The 14,675-nt window shown below is 52.3% G+C and overlaps 10 protein-coding genes across 10 annotated transcripts; 6 read left to right on the top strand and 4 right to left on the bottom strand.

Annotated features, from left to right (window-relative positions):
* Nucleotides 1-240: 240 nt before the first annotated feature.
* Asppvi_008084 (putative alpha-1,6-mannosyltransferase subunit) lies at nucleotides 241-1,748 on the top strand (the record flags this gene model as incomplete). Its single annotated transcript, XM_043303965.1, has 3 exons — nucleotides 241-670; nucleotides 738-1,023; nucleotides 1,076-1,748. 3 exons carry the CDS (start codon nucleotides 241-243, stop codon nucleotides 1,746-1,748), a joined length of 1,389 nt encoding a protein of 462 aa, XP_043159900.1.
* A 577-nt stretch (nucleotides 1,749-2,325) lies between these two features.
* Nucleotides 2,326-2,749, top strand: Asppvi_008083 (putative NADH-ubiquinone oxidoreductase 12 kda subunit; the record flags this gene model as incomplete). Its single annotated transcript, XM_043303964.1, has 2 exons — nucleotides 2,326-2,551; nucleotides 2,655-2,749. The coding sequence occupies 2 exons, from the start codon at nucleotides 2,326-2,328 to the stop codon at nucleotides 2,747-2,749; spliced, it is 321 nt and encodes a 106-aa protein (XP_043159899.1).
* Nucleotides 2,750-3,133: 384 nt separating this feature from the next.
* Nucleotides 3,134-4,717, bottom strand: Asppvi_008082 (pH-signaling protein PalC; the record flags this gene model as incomplete). Its single annotated transcript, XM_043303963.1, has 2 exons — nucleotides 3,134-3,388; nucleotides 3,443-4,717. The coding sequence occupies 2 exons, from the start codon at nucleotides 4,715-4,717 to the stop codon at nucleotides 3,134-3,136; spliced, it is 1,530 nt and encodes a 509-aa protein (XP_043159898.1).
* Nucleotides 4,718-5,377: 660 nt separating this feature from the next.
* Asppvi_008081 (Bromodomain associated domain protein) lies at nucleotides 5,378-6,031 on the bottom strand (the record flags this gene model as incomplete). Its single annotated transcript, XM_043303962.1, has 1 exon — nucleotides 5,378-6,031. One exon carries the CDS (start codon nucleotides 6,029-6,031, stop codon nucleotides 5,378-5,380), a length of 654 nt encoding a protein of 217 aa, XP_043159897.1.
* Nucleotides 6,032-6,376: 345 nt separating this feature from the next.
* Asppvi_008080 (transcription initiation factor TFIID subunit 7 family protein) lies at nucleotides 6,377-7,837 on the top strand (the record flags this gene model as incomplete). Its single annotated transcript, XM_043303961.1, has 1 exon — nucleotides 6,377-7,837. One exon carries the CDS (start codon nucleotides 6,377-6,379, stop codon nucleotides 7,835-7,837), a length of 1,461 nt encoding a protein of 486 aa, XP_043159896.1.
* Nucleotides 7,838-7,973: 136 nt separating this feature from the next.
* On the bottom strand, nucleotides 7,974-8,561 carry Asppvi_008079 (uncharacterized protein; the record flags this gene model as incomplete). The annotated part of the gene is made up of 1 exon (XM_043303960.1): nucleotides 7,974-8,561. One exon carries the CDS (start codon nucleotides 8,559-8,561, stop codon nucleotides 7,974-7,976), a length of 588 nt encoding a protein of 195 aa, XP_043159895.1.
* An 863-nt stretch (nucleotides 8,562-9,424) lies between these two features.
* Nucleotides 9,425-10,526, bottom strand: Asppvi_008078 (alpha/beta fold hydrolase; the record flags this gene model as incomplete). Its single annotated transcript, XM_043303959.1, has 3 exons — nucleotides 9,425-9,751; nucleotides 9,797-9,931; nucleotides 9,990-10,526. The coding sequence occupies 3 exons, from the start codon at nucleotides 10,524-10,526 to the stop codon at nucleotides 9,425-9,427; spliced, it is 999 nt and encodes a 332-aa protein (XP_043159894.1).
* Nucleotides 10,527-11,184: 658 nt separating this feature from the next.
* On the top strand, nucleotides 11,185-12,503 carry Asppvi_008077 (enoyl-CoA hydratase/isomerase family protein; the record flags this gene model as incomplete). Its single annotated transcript, XM_043303958.1, has 3 exons — nucleotides 11,185-11,498; nucleotides 11,547-12,044; nucleotides 12,254-12,503. 3 exons carry the CDS (start codon nucleotides 11,185-11,187, stop codon nucleotides 12,501-12,503), a joined length of 1,062 nt encoding a protein of 353 aa, XP_043159893.1.
* A 144-nt stretch (nucleotides 12,504-12,647) lies between these two features.
* Nucleotides 12,648-13,780, top strand: Asppvi_008076 (uncharacterized protein; the record flags this gene model as incomplete). The annotated part of the gene is made up of 3 exons (XM_043303957.1): nucleotides 12,648-12,923; nucleotides 12,959-13,248; nucleotides 13,318-13,780. 3 exons carry the CDS (start codon nucleotides 12,648-12,650, stop codon nucleotides 13,778-13,780), a joined length of 1,029 nt encoding a protein of 342 aa, XP_043159892.1.
* Nucleotides 13,781-13,844: 64 nt separating this feature from the next.
* Nucleotides 13,845-14,180, top strand: Asppvi_008075 (uncharacterized protein; the record flags this gene model as incomplete). The annotated part of the gene is made up of 2 exons (XM_043303956.1): nucleotides 13,845-13,932; nucleotides 13,990-14,180. The coding sequence occupies 2 exons, from the start codon at nucleotides 13,845-13,847 to the stop codon at nucleotides 14,178-14,180; spliced, it is 279 nt and encodes a 92-aa protein (XP_043159891.1).
* Between the last annotated feature and the right edge of the window lie 495 nt (nucleotides 14,181-14,675).

Here is a 14,675-nt window from a genome sequence, read left to right as displayed (position 1 = left end):
CTACTCTGTATCATCCTGCGCCCCTGCAGTGACTTCCTGACCCTTGGCCACGTTTACTCCGCCGAAGATCGACCTCCTGGGCTGTTCCTACTTCAACAGCGACGATCCTATTGAGTGCCAGCAGTAACGATCACGGTCGCCTTCGTTAAGTTACCACAAGCTGGAAACCAGAGCCTTGTATGAGATTCTCCGCGCCGACGTTCCCACCATCTTCAACTTCCCCGACGGCCTCGATACCTCATGTCCCTCTCTCGATCACCCTCTCCCCACCCGGGAGGAGGGTGGTCAAGTCCGGGTCTTACCCCCGGCAGCGGCACGTCGACCCCGCGCAGCGGTTTCCTTTCACCTAACTCACTCGGTCCCAGCGGCATATCCTGGGCAGCGGCTCGAGCGAAGAGCGATGAAGTCCGAGGATATCCGTCATTCTCGACAAGGAATAACGGGTTTTTCTCCAGGTCGAAACGCAAGATCACGTCTAGCCTGCCTCGGTTTCGTATGAATGGTTCGGCGCAAAATGGATACGTTGACAAGGATGAATACTGGCGGGGGCAGAACTATTCGGGGACAGGGTTGCGATTCGGGTTCGCCAGGGGGTTTATGCGGAGGAGGCGGTCGCGGGCCATTCTGGCGCTGATTGTCCTCTTCCTTGGGTATTTGTTCTTCTGGACAGGTACGCTGTGCGAAACAAAATCCTAGCCTTGTATGTGAACAGATTTGTTGACTCTGAGTGCTTGCAGCCATCGTTCAAAGTTACCGGCGATCATCCTTTGGCGGAGGGCGCAAGTTCGTGATCATTCTACAGTCCAATGTGGAAGGAGGGGTCATGGAGTGGAAGGGAGCGCGCGAATGGGCCCTCGAGCGCAACAGTGTCTGGAACAAGAAGGAGTACGCGAAGCGGTGGGGTTACGAATTGGAGATTGTCAACATGCTGGCGAAGAAGCGGTACTCGCATGAATGGCGGGAGAGTTGGGAGAAAGTCGATATCATCCGAGAGGCTATGAGGAAGTATCCAAATGCGGAGTGGTCAGTTCAAGCCTTGCACGGGAAATTCACATCTACTGACTGATTGATGCAGGTTTTGGTGGTTGGACCTAAACACGTGGATCATGGAGTACTCTTATTCCCTGCAGGATCATATCTTCAATCGGTTGGGCGCATTAACGTATCGCGATATCAACTTATACAACCCGCTGAACATCAGCCATCCCCCGACAGCACCTTATCTGGATGAAATATCCCGCTCAGCGGAAGGAGACGGCGATCCATCCTCTATCGATTTGTTGCTGTCGCAAGACTGCGGAGGCTTCAACTTGGGCTCATTCTTCATCAAACGCTCGCTGTGGTCTGATCGACTTTTGGACATCTGGTGGGACCCTGTCATGTACGAGCAGAAGCACATGGACTGGGAGCACAAGGAACAGGATGCGCTGGAGTATTTGTACCGAAGTCAACCATGGATTCGCAGCAATGTCGCCTTTACGCCTCAGCGCTACATCAATTCATTCCCTCCCGGAGCTTGTGGTGAAGGCGGCGATCCCGACGTGCATTACTCCGAGAAGGAACGAGACTTCATGGTGAATATGGCCGGATGTCAGTTCGGCCGAGACTGCTGGGGGGAGATGTACCAATATCGCGAGCTCAGCAAGACGCTCAACCGCCCGCGCTGGCAGCGTTTAAAGGACGGACTGGGCGCACTTTACAATGGACTATTGACCAAGGAGGACAAGCCGCAAGAGCAACAGCAATGAAGCTAACTGCTTCTTTCATGCAATTTCGCCCTTTCGTTTTACTGCATACGATGACTTCATGAGTTATCTTTCCTTGAGCAATATATCTCCTATACGGCTCAATGTATGACTTGACTGCTTTCTTGGATTGATCTGCTTTGCATTGTGGCTGTAGCCTCTGAGGCGTCTCTGGTTATGAGGATGTTTGCTTTGGCGTGGCGCTTGGTGCTTTCCGATTCATACCAGTCTACTACTATAGAATGAACCTAATTGTATTGTTTAAAATGTCTGGATACTGCATCGAAATTTAGACGCTCATCTGGTCAATACAGTCGAAAACCTGCCTTACCGCCTTAGAAAACGCACACTAAGCATATCTCGCCCGCCCTACATCTCACCGCCTACAACTCAGCCAATCACATCATCCCAATTCCCCAATCCCAATCCGCCGACGACATCCATGAAAAGGCACAAGAATCACCCCGACAAGCCCATAACCAGCGAAACCAGCTCCTCCCAGCGCAGCGGACCTCACATCCCTCCCACAGAACCAATCCTCCGCCCATCACCTCAAACAACAAAAAGAAAAAGAATCAACATGCCCACTCCCGAATCCGCCGCGTTCCTGGCTAAGAAGCCCACCGTGCCCCCGACATACGAAGGCGTCGACTTCGAGGATAACGTCGCCCTGCACAATGCCCGCGACGCCATTATCCGTGAACAGTGGGTGCGCAGCATGATGTCCCGACTTGTCGGCGAGGAATTGGGCAAGTGTTATGCCCGTGAGGGGGTAAACCATCTAGAGAAGTGTGGGAAGTTRAGGGGTGAGTAACTCGCCTTTCCCTGGATCCGGTCGGGGCCTGTCGGGGTTCCTTTGATGTCCTCCGGAGGGTTGTGTTGGCATAGCTAATGGATTATACCCTGCAGAGAAATATTTCGAGCTTCTCAATGAGCGCAAGGTCAAGGGTTATCTGTTCCAGGAGAAGAACTATTTTGCGGGCGAGGGGGAGAAGTCGGCGTGAGCAACCAGCGAGGTTGTGTGTATGCTTGGGTTTGTGTGCTTTAGCTTTGCAGTGAATCAATGGGTGTCATCTGTTTTCCTTGCCTTTCGGTTGAGGGTGGTGGTAGGGCTAGTCAGTGCCGGAGAAACTTGGGCATTGAGTGAAGAGTAGGACCCGCTGGGGATCGTTGAGATAGATGGGATTGTATTGTTTTTTGTTCGGGTTTCCTGTACATATATCTTGACACTGACACCATTGCAATACATCATTACGTGTACCTTCAAGGTTGGAGCTATTTAGTCTTCCACTAAGACATGGCTCTTGGAGTGCTTCTACGCTTGGGAGCAAGTGTGTATACAATATGGATTGAACGTCAATCGTATTCTTGAGCTTAGAAGGGTATCGTCAATAATAAGTGCTTTCGCTTCGCTCTGGGAATGCTCCTGGCGCTACCCCTGCAGGGCCAGTCAACTCGTCGTCACTGTCATCCATGTCAACGCGCGTCTCGTAGTCATCCTCTGCCGGCGGTGCGCGCATTCGCACAAGTTGTTCCTCGTCCAGTGACGGGAGTTTATAAGGTCCAGGTGGAGAATGAATGTCGCGACCAGATGGCAGATTGGCCAATAGGTCCGTCGATGGTGGAATGAGTTGCGTGTTGATCTATCGATCTGTTAAAGACCTTCCTTGACCAAGGAGTGCTGAAAATCAACTTACCGTGTCGTTCATTTTCTCCCATTTGGTCTCCAGCATTTCGATTACACGGCACTCTTCCTCCCTGCCTGCATCATCGCCAGGATCGAGCTCACCCTTCGCGGCGCGGTCTTTGCCGCCTGAGTCCTTCTCCAACCTCCGTTCCTCCCGTCGCTCAGCCCATTCCTTCTTCAATCTAGAAAACCCCCCTTTGCTCTTGGCTGAAGTTTCTTTTTCTCCCTGAGATGCATTTCTCAGGCCTAGCGCGCCTTTTGCTGCCCGCAGCCAGGCAATCCCCTCCCCTATCTTCCCCGCAAGCTCCGCATCAACACCGAAAAAGCGACAAGCTCGAGCCCGCGCAACACGACCCAGAACCCGCGCATAGCCAACCACATCTTCGTCAATCCCGGTCTTGCCATGCGCGCCAACCGCTCCCATGCCTGCAGCCGCCTGCTCCGCATACTCGGCCGCACGAACGCACAGGCGCGCAAAGAGCAGCGCACGCACCTTGGGGATCTCCGGCGCCCGCACCATCCAGTCCTTATCATTTGGATTTCGAGCCTGTATGCAAGCAGTGACATAGGAGTCGTCTTTCAACACAGCCAGGAGTGTTGCTTCGGCCAACGCGAGTGACGAGAGCGCCGCCTGAGCCGCCGGGTCCAGGTCGGGTATGGCGGTGGCTGTGCCTGTCTGGCGTCCTGCGCCTGTAAACGAGGGCGAAGACGCGAGTAGGGAGTGCACTGCGCTCGCTTGTAGGAGGTATTTCGTGGCGGTTTGGACGGCCGCGGTGCGCTGTTCTGGGGTTGGAGTGGTAGGGGCGTAGAGAGCGCGGAGGACGCCCGAGCGAGCCAAGCTGCTCAGCACGTAGCCTAGTGTCGTGAGGACAAAGGCGATCTCAAAGTCGATTCCTTGTCCGCGGACTCGGCCGTTTGTGGGTCGGCTTTTCAGCGATAACGGGGAAGAGGTTAATGTAGCGCGCCATTCTGTTTCGATCTCGCTGTGGAGGGTGACATCGATTTCTTCACCACCCGTGCTGCTTCCATTTTCGACAGGTCTGCCGCTAAGACCATGAGAAATAGCAGCGAGGTACGGTAGATAGTCGTTCAGCGCGCCGAGGATTGTGATGAGGTGGGCATCTCGTTGCGGACTGTGGGGTAGTCTTTTGTGAGCCTTGAGGGCGAGTCGCAGCGCATGCCGTGCTGTAGACGCAGCCTGAGGCAAAGATGGATGTGTGCTAGATGAGAGAAAAGTCTGAAAGGAAAGATGCGAGGTCGTGGGGAGAGCAAAGGCATACACCATGTTGCTAGAGTTATATCACTGTTATGCGGAGGTTGAAGATGGCGGAGACGAGGAAGCGAAAGGATGAGCCGTTGATGTCACCGCCAGGCCAAGAGTTGTCTCCATAGCAGACTATTACAGGTATGGTCTACAAGTCTAAAGAATAATTTTGAGATGAGCTCAATATTGTCTCCCTGGCTACTGCCAGTATAAGAGCATTTTGGTATTTGGCTTGACTTGATGGCTAAGTACATGATCTAGATATAAGCTATCTCTGGTTGCTGGAAACTGGCGTAACGACGGATTGACCTGTCAGGAAGAATTCATGATTTCGCAAGATCATAGTATATCCCGAAGAGAGACAAGTCGTATTGCCAACCGCCGTCTGGTCGTTTGCCTGGCCAAGGCTTGGATTTTGACCTCGATCGTGAAGGCAGATCAGTCGGCCGCCCCAGGTGCAGATTGGGCCGGACAACAAGCATGGGCCTGATCCCGATTTCGTTCAGCTTTCATACTGAAATCTGACTGAGTCGCAAGGCGCGATGTGGAGGTGGACTTCGAAGACTCTGAGCTGATTGAGTGTTGCCCTTGGTGGTCGGTGGTGGCCATATTTTTGAACCTCTTATCGAGGTGTGCAGGTTCAAGTATCTTATCGACTGGCGGGTGATCTCGCTGCATCCATCACACTTCCATGCCATCTGCCTCTGACAAATTGCTGGGTGCACTACTGACACCAGACGACTCGCTCTCAGCAACATATGGCGCCCGCGACCGCACTTGATGGCTCCACTCTTGGATGCTGGGAACACCTCCCTCGATAACGATCGGATGCTCCTCAGCACTCTTTCCAAGTACAGTGCCAGCGTATCGAGACTCCTCGCCTGTTTTGCTGTGCTTTTTCTTCAAAGATGTAAGGAAATCCTCCTTCTCCACGGACTCGGGGTCGATCATATCACCCTCGCTAGGTAGGAAGCCAGCCACTCGCCGGATTTCACGGTTCGCCGGTCCTGTGAACCAACCCAAGAAGTTTTCCAGTCCTCGCATATCTTCCTCGCCTTGCCAATCTTCCTCCCATTCGCGCAATTGCGGTCGTAGTGCGCCAACGTCCTGAAGTGCTTGGTAAATGTCTTCTAGCACTGGCGCAGGGGCAGGATCGTTCGGGTGAGCGTTGGCTGCGTGAGATGCAACAGAGGATGCGAGGATCATCATATACCGAGCTGTGAGATCAGCTAGTGTATCTAGGACAGACGGACGCGTGGCATGGAACCCAGCTGCGCGCAAGATCTGAATGATGGGTGGGCGGAGGAGAGCATTGTGCAGGTTGGGCCCGGACATAATGCTACTACCTGTCGGTAGGATGTAGCAAACAAGGAAGAAAATGACAGGCAAACTGTAGCAGAGAGATACCGGTTGAGTAACAAAGGGATAACTAGTGAACTGATCAGTGTTAGTTGGATTATTGATCGAGAGGTGAGAGAAAGGCGGAGCGAAAGATCGACACTTTCTGCCGGTTGTTCTCTTACTTGCGGCGGCGTTTCTTGTCTCCTTCCACTTGGTTCTTCCCTCTCTCATCACGACAACGGCACAACACGGTTTCAGAGGATTACTTCTTTTTGCAGAGCTCGTTAGTGCTGTCTGTTGTGAGCAGCGCTCTGTTGTCCCTAATCATACATCGTCATCATGTCTGACGCCCCTCGTCCTTCACTCAAGCTCACACTGGGCAAGAAGAAGGCGCCCGAGGGAGCTTCGCAGCCACCGAGTCAGCCTCCTCCTTCCTCGTCAGAAACACCTCAGCGTAAGATCACTTTGAAAATCGCGCGAAAGCCTCAACCGGCCGAAGAGGAGGAGAAGGCAAAGAAGAAGAAGCCATCGAAAAAGCGACCAGCGGAGGGGCTCACCGGTCGCTCTGCACCAGAGGCATCGGCGCAACCCGTGGGACCGAAACGTATCAAGCTTAATGCTTCCAAGAAGCCGGGAGTACAGTCGATTAGAATCAAGAACAAGGGGCTGGTCCCCAACAGACCTGTCGGCGTTGGCTACGACTCTGAAGCCTCGGATACGGAAATCGATCCTTGCATCGAGGAGCAATTCATATTACGCATGCTTCCCGGCGAAGATTGCGAATATTTACGTCAAGCGATCAACGAACGACGATTTGATCGGTCTGAATTTTCCTTCAAGCCCCTCACACGCGAGGGCCGACGCGCCGTCCTGCGAATTCGCGATAAACAGTACGCAGCCGCGTTGGTGGACTTGCCATGTATTGTCGAAGGCATGAAGAGCTGGGATCGGCGTGGATGGTATAAGTCTGCGGATATCTGTCAGATGCTTTTAGTCTTGGGGCCCGTTTCGAGCGATGCAGAGGCCCTCAATTACCCTCTTCCCTCCGACATTGAGATTCTAGACGATAAGACTTTGCAGTATCCGCATGGTCTGACACCTCCTTTGCGTTACGTGAGAAAGCGGCGATTCCGCGAGCGGCTCAGCACGCGAACGATAGAACAAGTAGAGAAGGCGGTGGAAGATTTGATCGCGCAGGACGAAGCCGCTATTGCCTCTCGCTACGAATTGTTGGACAGGGCATCCTTAAATCGGGCGGAGGGACTTGTCCAGAGTGGAGAGTACTACGAGGAAGACGAATACTATGACGACGAACAGGACGCAGAGGGCGAGGTCGATGAGGGTATGGAGGAGGTCGCTGCCGATGATGGAGGTCTCGATCCTCTCCTGGAGGAAATGGAAGCTGCCCTGCGCGGAGACAGTGAAGCGCAGCCACAGGCAGCACCTTCCTCGGACACTGGCCTGGCGAATCTCTATCAAGCTGGGACTCCAATGGCGACCAAACCTTCCACACCTGCAGCGGATACATCGGGCGATGAAAGCGAATCAGATGCTGATGAAGAGGCGGATGTGCCTGAAGAAGAACTGGATGACGAGCAGCTTGAGCAACAGCGCCAGTTCCAGCAGCATCGCGAAGAGATTGCCGAGCTCGAGGCCCTTATCCGCGCCGAGACGGTCAAATGGGAGAATATGCAGAACCAAATCCTGAAGCACAAGCTTGCCAGGCGTATCCAGGACTTGAAGCGGGATCTATCATTGAAGAAGGTCTCTGTTGGTGAGGGCGATGATGCTGATACTTGATTGCACACTCCATCTTTTAACAGATTGATTTGATACCCGATCGCATGTTTTTGTACAATTAAGCAATGACATATCCTCACGTCTATCTACTAAGACACATATTCCATCACACCAATTTATCCCTGCCTACTTGATTTTAGGCGACTGGATCTCCTGTACCTGCACGAACAGCTCTTTTCACATCCAGATTCTCCTCTTCCTTCAGCTTCCGCTGTCTTAGCGCTTCCCTCTCAGCGGTCTCTCCATCAGGCTCTGCAGGACTCTGCCCAACACGGTCCCCTAGAATTCGATCATGTTCTTCCCTCTTTCGGCCCATGTCCGCAGCAAGATCTCTTTCTTCTCCGAATCCAGGGTCTCCAGGCCCTTGTGCACTGCCCACGGGACCGGCATGCGCCCCAGCCTGTGCTCGCTCGCTTTTATGTCTTACCGCCCGAGCAATGTCTCCTTCTGCAGGCTGCTGCTCCACGCCATATTCCAGGTCAACATCTGAGGCCGCTTGCAGGCTCTTCTGTTCCTGTTCGCGCCTCTGCTTTAGACTTGCGAGTTGTTCATCGCTAGATGGGTTGGAGTCTGCGGTACGACGGGTAATGGAGGAGACGGGATCACCGCGCTGGCGCTGGTGAGGCTGAACTCGCTGCTCGATGGGTGTATGGGTGACGGGGTTCTCGGGTTGATCGTATGCGGCTTGCTTGGGGGGTTGCGCTGGTTGTTGGAGTGATTCCATTTTGATGATGCTTGCGAATGCAGCTAGGCGATGAAATACAAATTGATAGAAAAGGGGCGATACAATGGCTTCGTCTCCCTCGAATTGCACAATAGATGATCCATAGAATGTCTGGCGTCCTGGCGGTAGATAAGCAGTTTGATGGTTGCATGACGTCAGTGACGATGCCTTGCTTCACTCGCGATCGTCCTATGTGTGATTTCTGTTTTCTCCGTAGGAGAGATGTAGATGAAGGCAAATACAACCAATCTGTTCACTCGAAGTTTCGCCTATCTACATTGTCTTTGCTTGTCGTTTAGGACTTGATGTGTTTTGTGTTGGCGACTCCATGGACTGAACCACTCCCCATGTCAATTATATATAACGCTGGAAATTACATCTGCCGGTTATCACTCTGTTGAAGAGACCTCCATAAAGTTCCTTGCAATTATAATAACCCTTTGATCTACTCATCGGCTGTATTCCTAATCGTCGAGGAACACTTGGGGATATCTTCGATCTGTCTTAGTTTATACACTTCTGCTAGACAGGCCTACTGCTATACAGCTTGCTGATGCAGGGACTGATCAATGATCTCGATCCTGAGATCTACAGGACGGCCAGATCAATTCAGCGCTATCGTAAAATTACGTCCATGCTTTGGATGTCATACTAAAGGAGTGTCGTTCAGGATATGACAATTGAGGTCCAACCCTTGAGCTGAATTTGAGCAGCTGGGAATTTTGGAGCCGAGGAATCTGGGAGAACTAATTTAACCATGAAGACTTGAAGGGAGACTGGTATTCGATTCTATGCTATTTTTATACAGAATGAAGTTCGTCTAGGGTGTCGTGGTCTGCGTTGCGTGGAACACACCAGCATTGCTATACCTTACCTGCAAAGTCAGGACGTGCAAAGAAAGCTTCGAGCGTAGAATTCAGCTCTTCCCTCGCCTCCAGCTGTATCCAGTGGCTTGTCGTACTCACTCGCTTGAGTGTAAAGTCCTCGGCGAAGTGCTCCATCTGTTCAAGGAATCCGGGTATCTCAAACTTGTTCGGTTGTGGGCCAATCATGAGAACTGGCATCTTCAGTTTTGGGTTGATGTCTGCTTCGACCTCGTCATCCTTGTTCACATTCTTGACAAGAGTATGGTACCAGTTAAGTGCCGGCTTGTGGTGGCCTTGCAAGATCTTGTTATGCATAGCTCGTTCCTGAGCTTGTCAGCTGCATGTCCATGCCGTGTGACAATAATATACCTCGTCGCTGACATAGGACGCCAAAGGACCTTGCTTGTCATTCTGGAGCCATGCCTTTGTGGCGCCCACAGGCCCAAGATGCTCAGCCCACAAGTCTGGGCTGTCGGGGTAGAACAGCGTGAAGAACGAGTCCGCCTGTCATTGAATGCAGCGTTAGCCTGAGAGCTCTCCTCGCAACGAGTGCATCCCTCACATGCTGGTCCAAAGTACTGCCTGCCTCCTCCTCGACAAAAAATTCAATATACCCACACTTCTCGAATCCCAACAACTGCTTTGTAAAACTGTTTACCATGTCCAAGTCAAAATGCTCTCCCGGCTTCGAGTAGGGAACGTCAATAAATGTGCATGACAGCAGACGGTCGGAGTAATAATCTGCTAATCTGGAAAGGAGATTACATCCAGTATCGTGCGCCACGGCATGGACCCTTCTCAGACTCTCGTAGTCCAGTAAATCAATGATCTCCCTTGCCATGCTCTTGAGCTTGTACTCCTCCACCGCGGTGGGCTTCGAGGTGCCGCCATACCCCAGTAGATCCGGTGCCAGGACTCCATACCCTAGTTTGATGAAGTGGTGGATCTGGTGACGCCAGTCATAGCAGGAAGATGGGAACCCATGCAGGAAGAGGATGGTTGCTCGTGAAGGAGCTGCTGCTTGGTAGACATAATTGTATGTATGGGAAGTTGAGAGAGTGTGGAGTTTGGCAAACTCCGGGAATGCAATGCTTGCCATTTTGCGATTTCACGGAGGAATAAGATTAGAAGATGTCTCTGAGATTAGTCGAAGCCTCCGAAAGTTCCTGGCAGATCAAACTTCGGAGAGTTCCTCTGAGGTTCGGAGACTTAATCGACTGTTGGTCTTTGTTCCGCTCTAATTGGTGATGCTGTTCCATCCCTGCAAGCAGGTTCCTCGATTCGTTGACTCATTTCATTATCAACCTAGAGGAGATCTATAGCCTCGTGTTGGTGTTGGCCCCGGATGATATCCATGAATGAGCTAATGGTGCACGGTGGCCCCAAGGCAGCCATGTCTAGCCTCAGGCCAAATCACAGCATGAGTGCATCCAAACAATCGACTTCATCCCATCTTCAGCCTGATTACGCAGAAATCATCAACACGAACATATGTTGAAACTGAGCATATGTTTGTTGATATGATTACTTTGTTACCGGAGTCCGAAGCATGTGATATACGGCCAGGTTGATTATAATTCGTTCTACCTCTCGTATAAGCTGTCCAACCGAGCCGAGGTTCAAGAAATAGCTATCTCTACCACTTATCAAACTGCATATCTCATCTTGACAGTGATGTACATAGCTTCATGACCGCGAGATCTTTTAACTTTAACGCTGTCAAACATCACTAAAGCACTATCCACTGCAAAGCCATCATGTCCTTGTTCACCATCCCCATCTCCTCCACAGGAGGCAGCATCGTCTGCTCTAATCCCACCTCTTCCGAGAAAGAGAAAAACATCTACCTCCTCACCTTCACCTCGCCAAAAGACAACAGACTCACCCCGACATTCATCGATGCCCTCATTCTAGCGTTAGACATAATCGAACACCGCTTCCCCAAAGGTGTCGTGATCACCACAAGCGGCATCCCCAAATTCTACAGCAATGGGCTCGACCTCGAACTCGCAACTACCACAGAGGGCTTCCTCGATAAGTGGCTCTGGAAGCTATTCCGGCGCTTTCTCACGTATGTTTCTGAGATCTCACAACGCAACAGATTACTGACACGGTGCAGGTTCCCCATGCCAACAATCTGCCTGCTGAACGGGCACGCCTTCGCAGGAGGGCTCATGTTTGCCATGTACCACGACTACCGGATCCAGAATCCCGCCAAGGGCTTTCTGTGCATCAACGAGCTCGAGTTCGGGGTGCCTCTGCAGAGCCCCATGATGAGCATCTTCAGGGAGAAATTGTCCCCGTCCGCGTTCCGGGATCTGATCCTTGAGGCGAAACGGTTCGCAGGGCCGCAGTCTGTTGCTGTGGGATTGGTGGACGGCGTAGGTGGGCTTGAGGAGACGCTGCAATTGATTCGGGAGCGGGGACTGCAGACTAAGGCTGCAACTGGGATCTATGGTACGATGAAGGAGGAGATGTATCGGCATACGCTGGACATCCTGGATAACCATGCGGGTAATCTGGCGTGGAGGGAGAAGGTGGAGGAGAGGAAAGTGACAGCAGGAGAGGCTGCGTTGAGGGCTGTAGAGGCGTTTGAGAAGCAGAGAAATGCGAAGCTGTGAGTTCAGATTAAGATGCATGTGTCGGGTGCTTGTTCATAGAGATACCTGCGCTAGTGCAAATCTGTACATATTGAGCCTACAGATGACAAGACTTCCTTCATTCACTGCTCCTTCACTATCTCGTCTAAGTAACGGTAAAATCCTAATCTTCCACACACACTTGTCTGCCTCTATCGTTCGTCTGCTCTTGAGTTCGTTCATACAGGCACCTCACCCACCAACGCACAATGACTCTCAGTGCATTCATTCTCCTTCTCACGCTGGTCGCTGCTCTGGCCCCAGAATATGACTTCATCGTCGTTGGAGGAGGAGTCAGCGGCCTTGTCGTCGCCAACCGTCTCTCTGAGGACCCCAGCGTCTCCGTTCTCGTCATCGAAGCCGGTCCATCAGTCCTCGACAACGTAAACGTGACAGATATCGACGCGTACTCCCGTGCCTTTGGTACCGGAAAATAGACTGGCAGTTCAGGTCTGAACCACAACACTTTGGTGGAGATGCACAGATTCTCCGGGCCGGACGAGCTCTGGGGGGTGGAAGCACGATCAACGGTGAATCAACCCAACAACCGGTATGAATAAGAGCTAAGACTGCGTTCAGGAATGGCCTACGTGCGTGCCGAGGACGTCCAACTCGACGCTTGGCAGTCCATCGGCAACGACGGCTGGAACTGGACGAGCCTGTTTCCTTACTACCTTAAGAGCGAGAACCTGACCTTGCCCACAGCCGCGCAGACGGAAGCAGGCGCAACATACGATGCCTCCGTGCATGGCTCCCGCGGTCCTCTCAAGGTTGCTTTCCCGCATATGCAGAGAGGTGGGAATGACCTTACGCCTGCGGTGAACCGGACGCTTCTGTCTGCGGGAATCCCGTGGAATGTAGATGTCAATGCTGGGCGCATGCGTGGGATTAGTATTTACCTTGGACGATCGATGAGGAGGCGTATATCCGGCATGATGCGGCTCGGGCTTATTTCTGGCCGGTTGAGTCGCGATCGAACGTGCACGCCTGGTTGAACACGAGAGTGAATCGGATTGTTTGGAGGGAGGGGCCCGGTGGAGCGAACATCAACGCAGCTGGCGTGGAGGTTACTGCACAGAATGGCACCGTAAGTGTTGTGATCGCGAGAAGGGAGGTGATTCTCTCCGCTGGAGCCCTCAAGTCGCCTGCCATTCTTGAGCTGTCAGGAGTCGGTAATCCACGGTGAGTCCGCTTATCAGTCTACATCCTCGATGAATGGACTTGAGCTGATGCGCCGAAACTGTCTTATAGCACCCTCAATCGACACAACATCTCCGTTCGAGTCTCGCTCCCGGCCGTCGGAGAGAACCTACAGGATCAGATGAACACTCTCATGACAGCGTCGACGCATTCACCCATCACCGGCGGCAGAACCGTCACTTTCGCGTCAGCCACAGACATCTTCAGCGAGGATACCTCCTCCTTCGCCAACCTCACACGTACCAATCTCCCCTCGTACGCTGCTGCCGTCGCCAACATGAGCAACGGAGCTATGCAACCCGAACACCTGCAGCACCTATTCCAAGTCCAACACGACCTTATCTTCAAGAACAACATCCCCATCGCAGAAATAATCTTCAAACCCGGCGGCGAGAAAACAGTCAACGCCGGGTACTGGGGCCTACTCCCCTTTGCGCGTGGGAACGTTCACATCCGCTCTTCTGATCCAGCAGCCCAGCCCGGGGTCAACCCCAATTACGGCTTGTTGGTGTAGGATGTCCAGCTACAGGTTGCAATTGCCAAGTTCATCAGGCGGATGCTCTGCGCCGCTCGAGGGGATGATTGAGGAGGAATCGAGGCCTGGTCTTTCGGCGGTTCCTGGGGATGCCACGGATGAGGTGTGGGCGAACTGGTTGAAAGATAACTGTACGTGGGGTGATTCTCTCTTTCTTCCTAGGAGGTGACTCTAACTCAAGTGCGCAGATGCATCCAATTTCCATGCCATTGGCACAGCGGCCATGATGCCCCGTTCTCTAGGCAGAGTCGTTAACAATCGGCTGCAGGTGTACGGCACGGCAATGTTCGCGTTGTCGATGCGTCTATTCATCCGTTTCAGCTTTGCGGACACCCGATGGCTAACCTTTACGCTATTGAAGAGCGCGCGGCGGATTTGATCAAGGAAGATTGGATGGCTTAGGGGACTGAGACTGGATCTGGGGAGGGTTATGAAGCGTTCAGCTATGAGACGCAACATGATTTATGAAAAATAATGACCGTTCTTTGAATCACGGTTCCAAATGAGGAAGTTATTTGCAAAGCGCGTTTTCATTTCATTTCTCGTCTGTCAAGGACAGCTTGGTAGTAGTGATGGTTCCAGAACTGGACAAGCTGATTGATGCAGTTATGTTCCTGAAAATGTTGGGCTCTTCACGCCCAGTATGACTTCTCTAAGTGGGATCAGGAGGACTTGAAGCTGCATCGGAATCCACAGCATGATTGATACCTTGTATATGTACAGAGAGTCAAATGAATCCTAGAATCCTTTCCGACATGCGATAAACGTCGGGGAAGCTGGTAATGACATTTCAAGACAACTAGTCATCGTCCTGCTGTGACGTAGCCTTGAGGGCAGGCAAGTCGCTGGATAGCAGACTCAGACCACTGCGCAT

The sequence above is a fragment of the Aspergillus pseudoviridinutans genome, assembly GCF_018340605.1.
Source record: "Aspergillus pseudoviridinutans IFM 55266 DNA, scaffold_5, whole genome shotgun sequence".
Lineage (NCBI taxonomy): Eukaryota > Fungi > Ascomycota > Eurotiomycetes > Eurotiales > Aspergillaceae > Aspergillus > Aspergillus pseudoviridinutans.
This window is presented reverse-complemented; position numbering and strand designations above follow the sequence as displayed.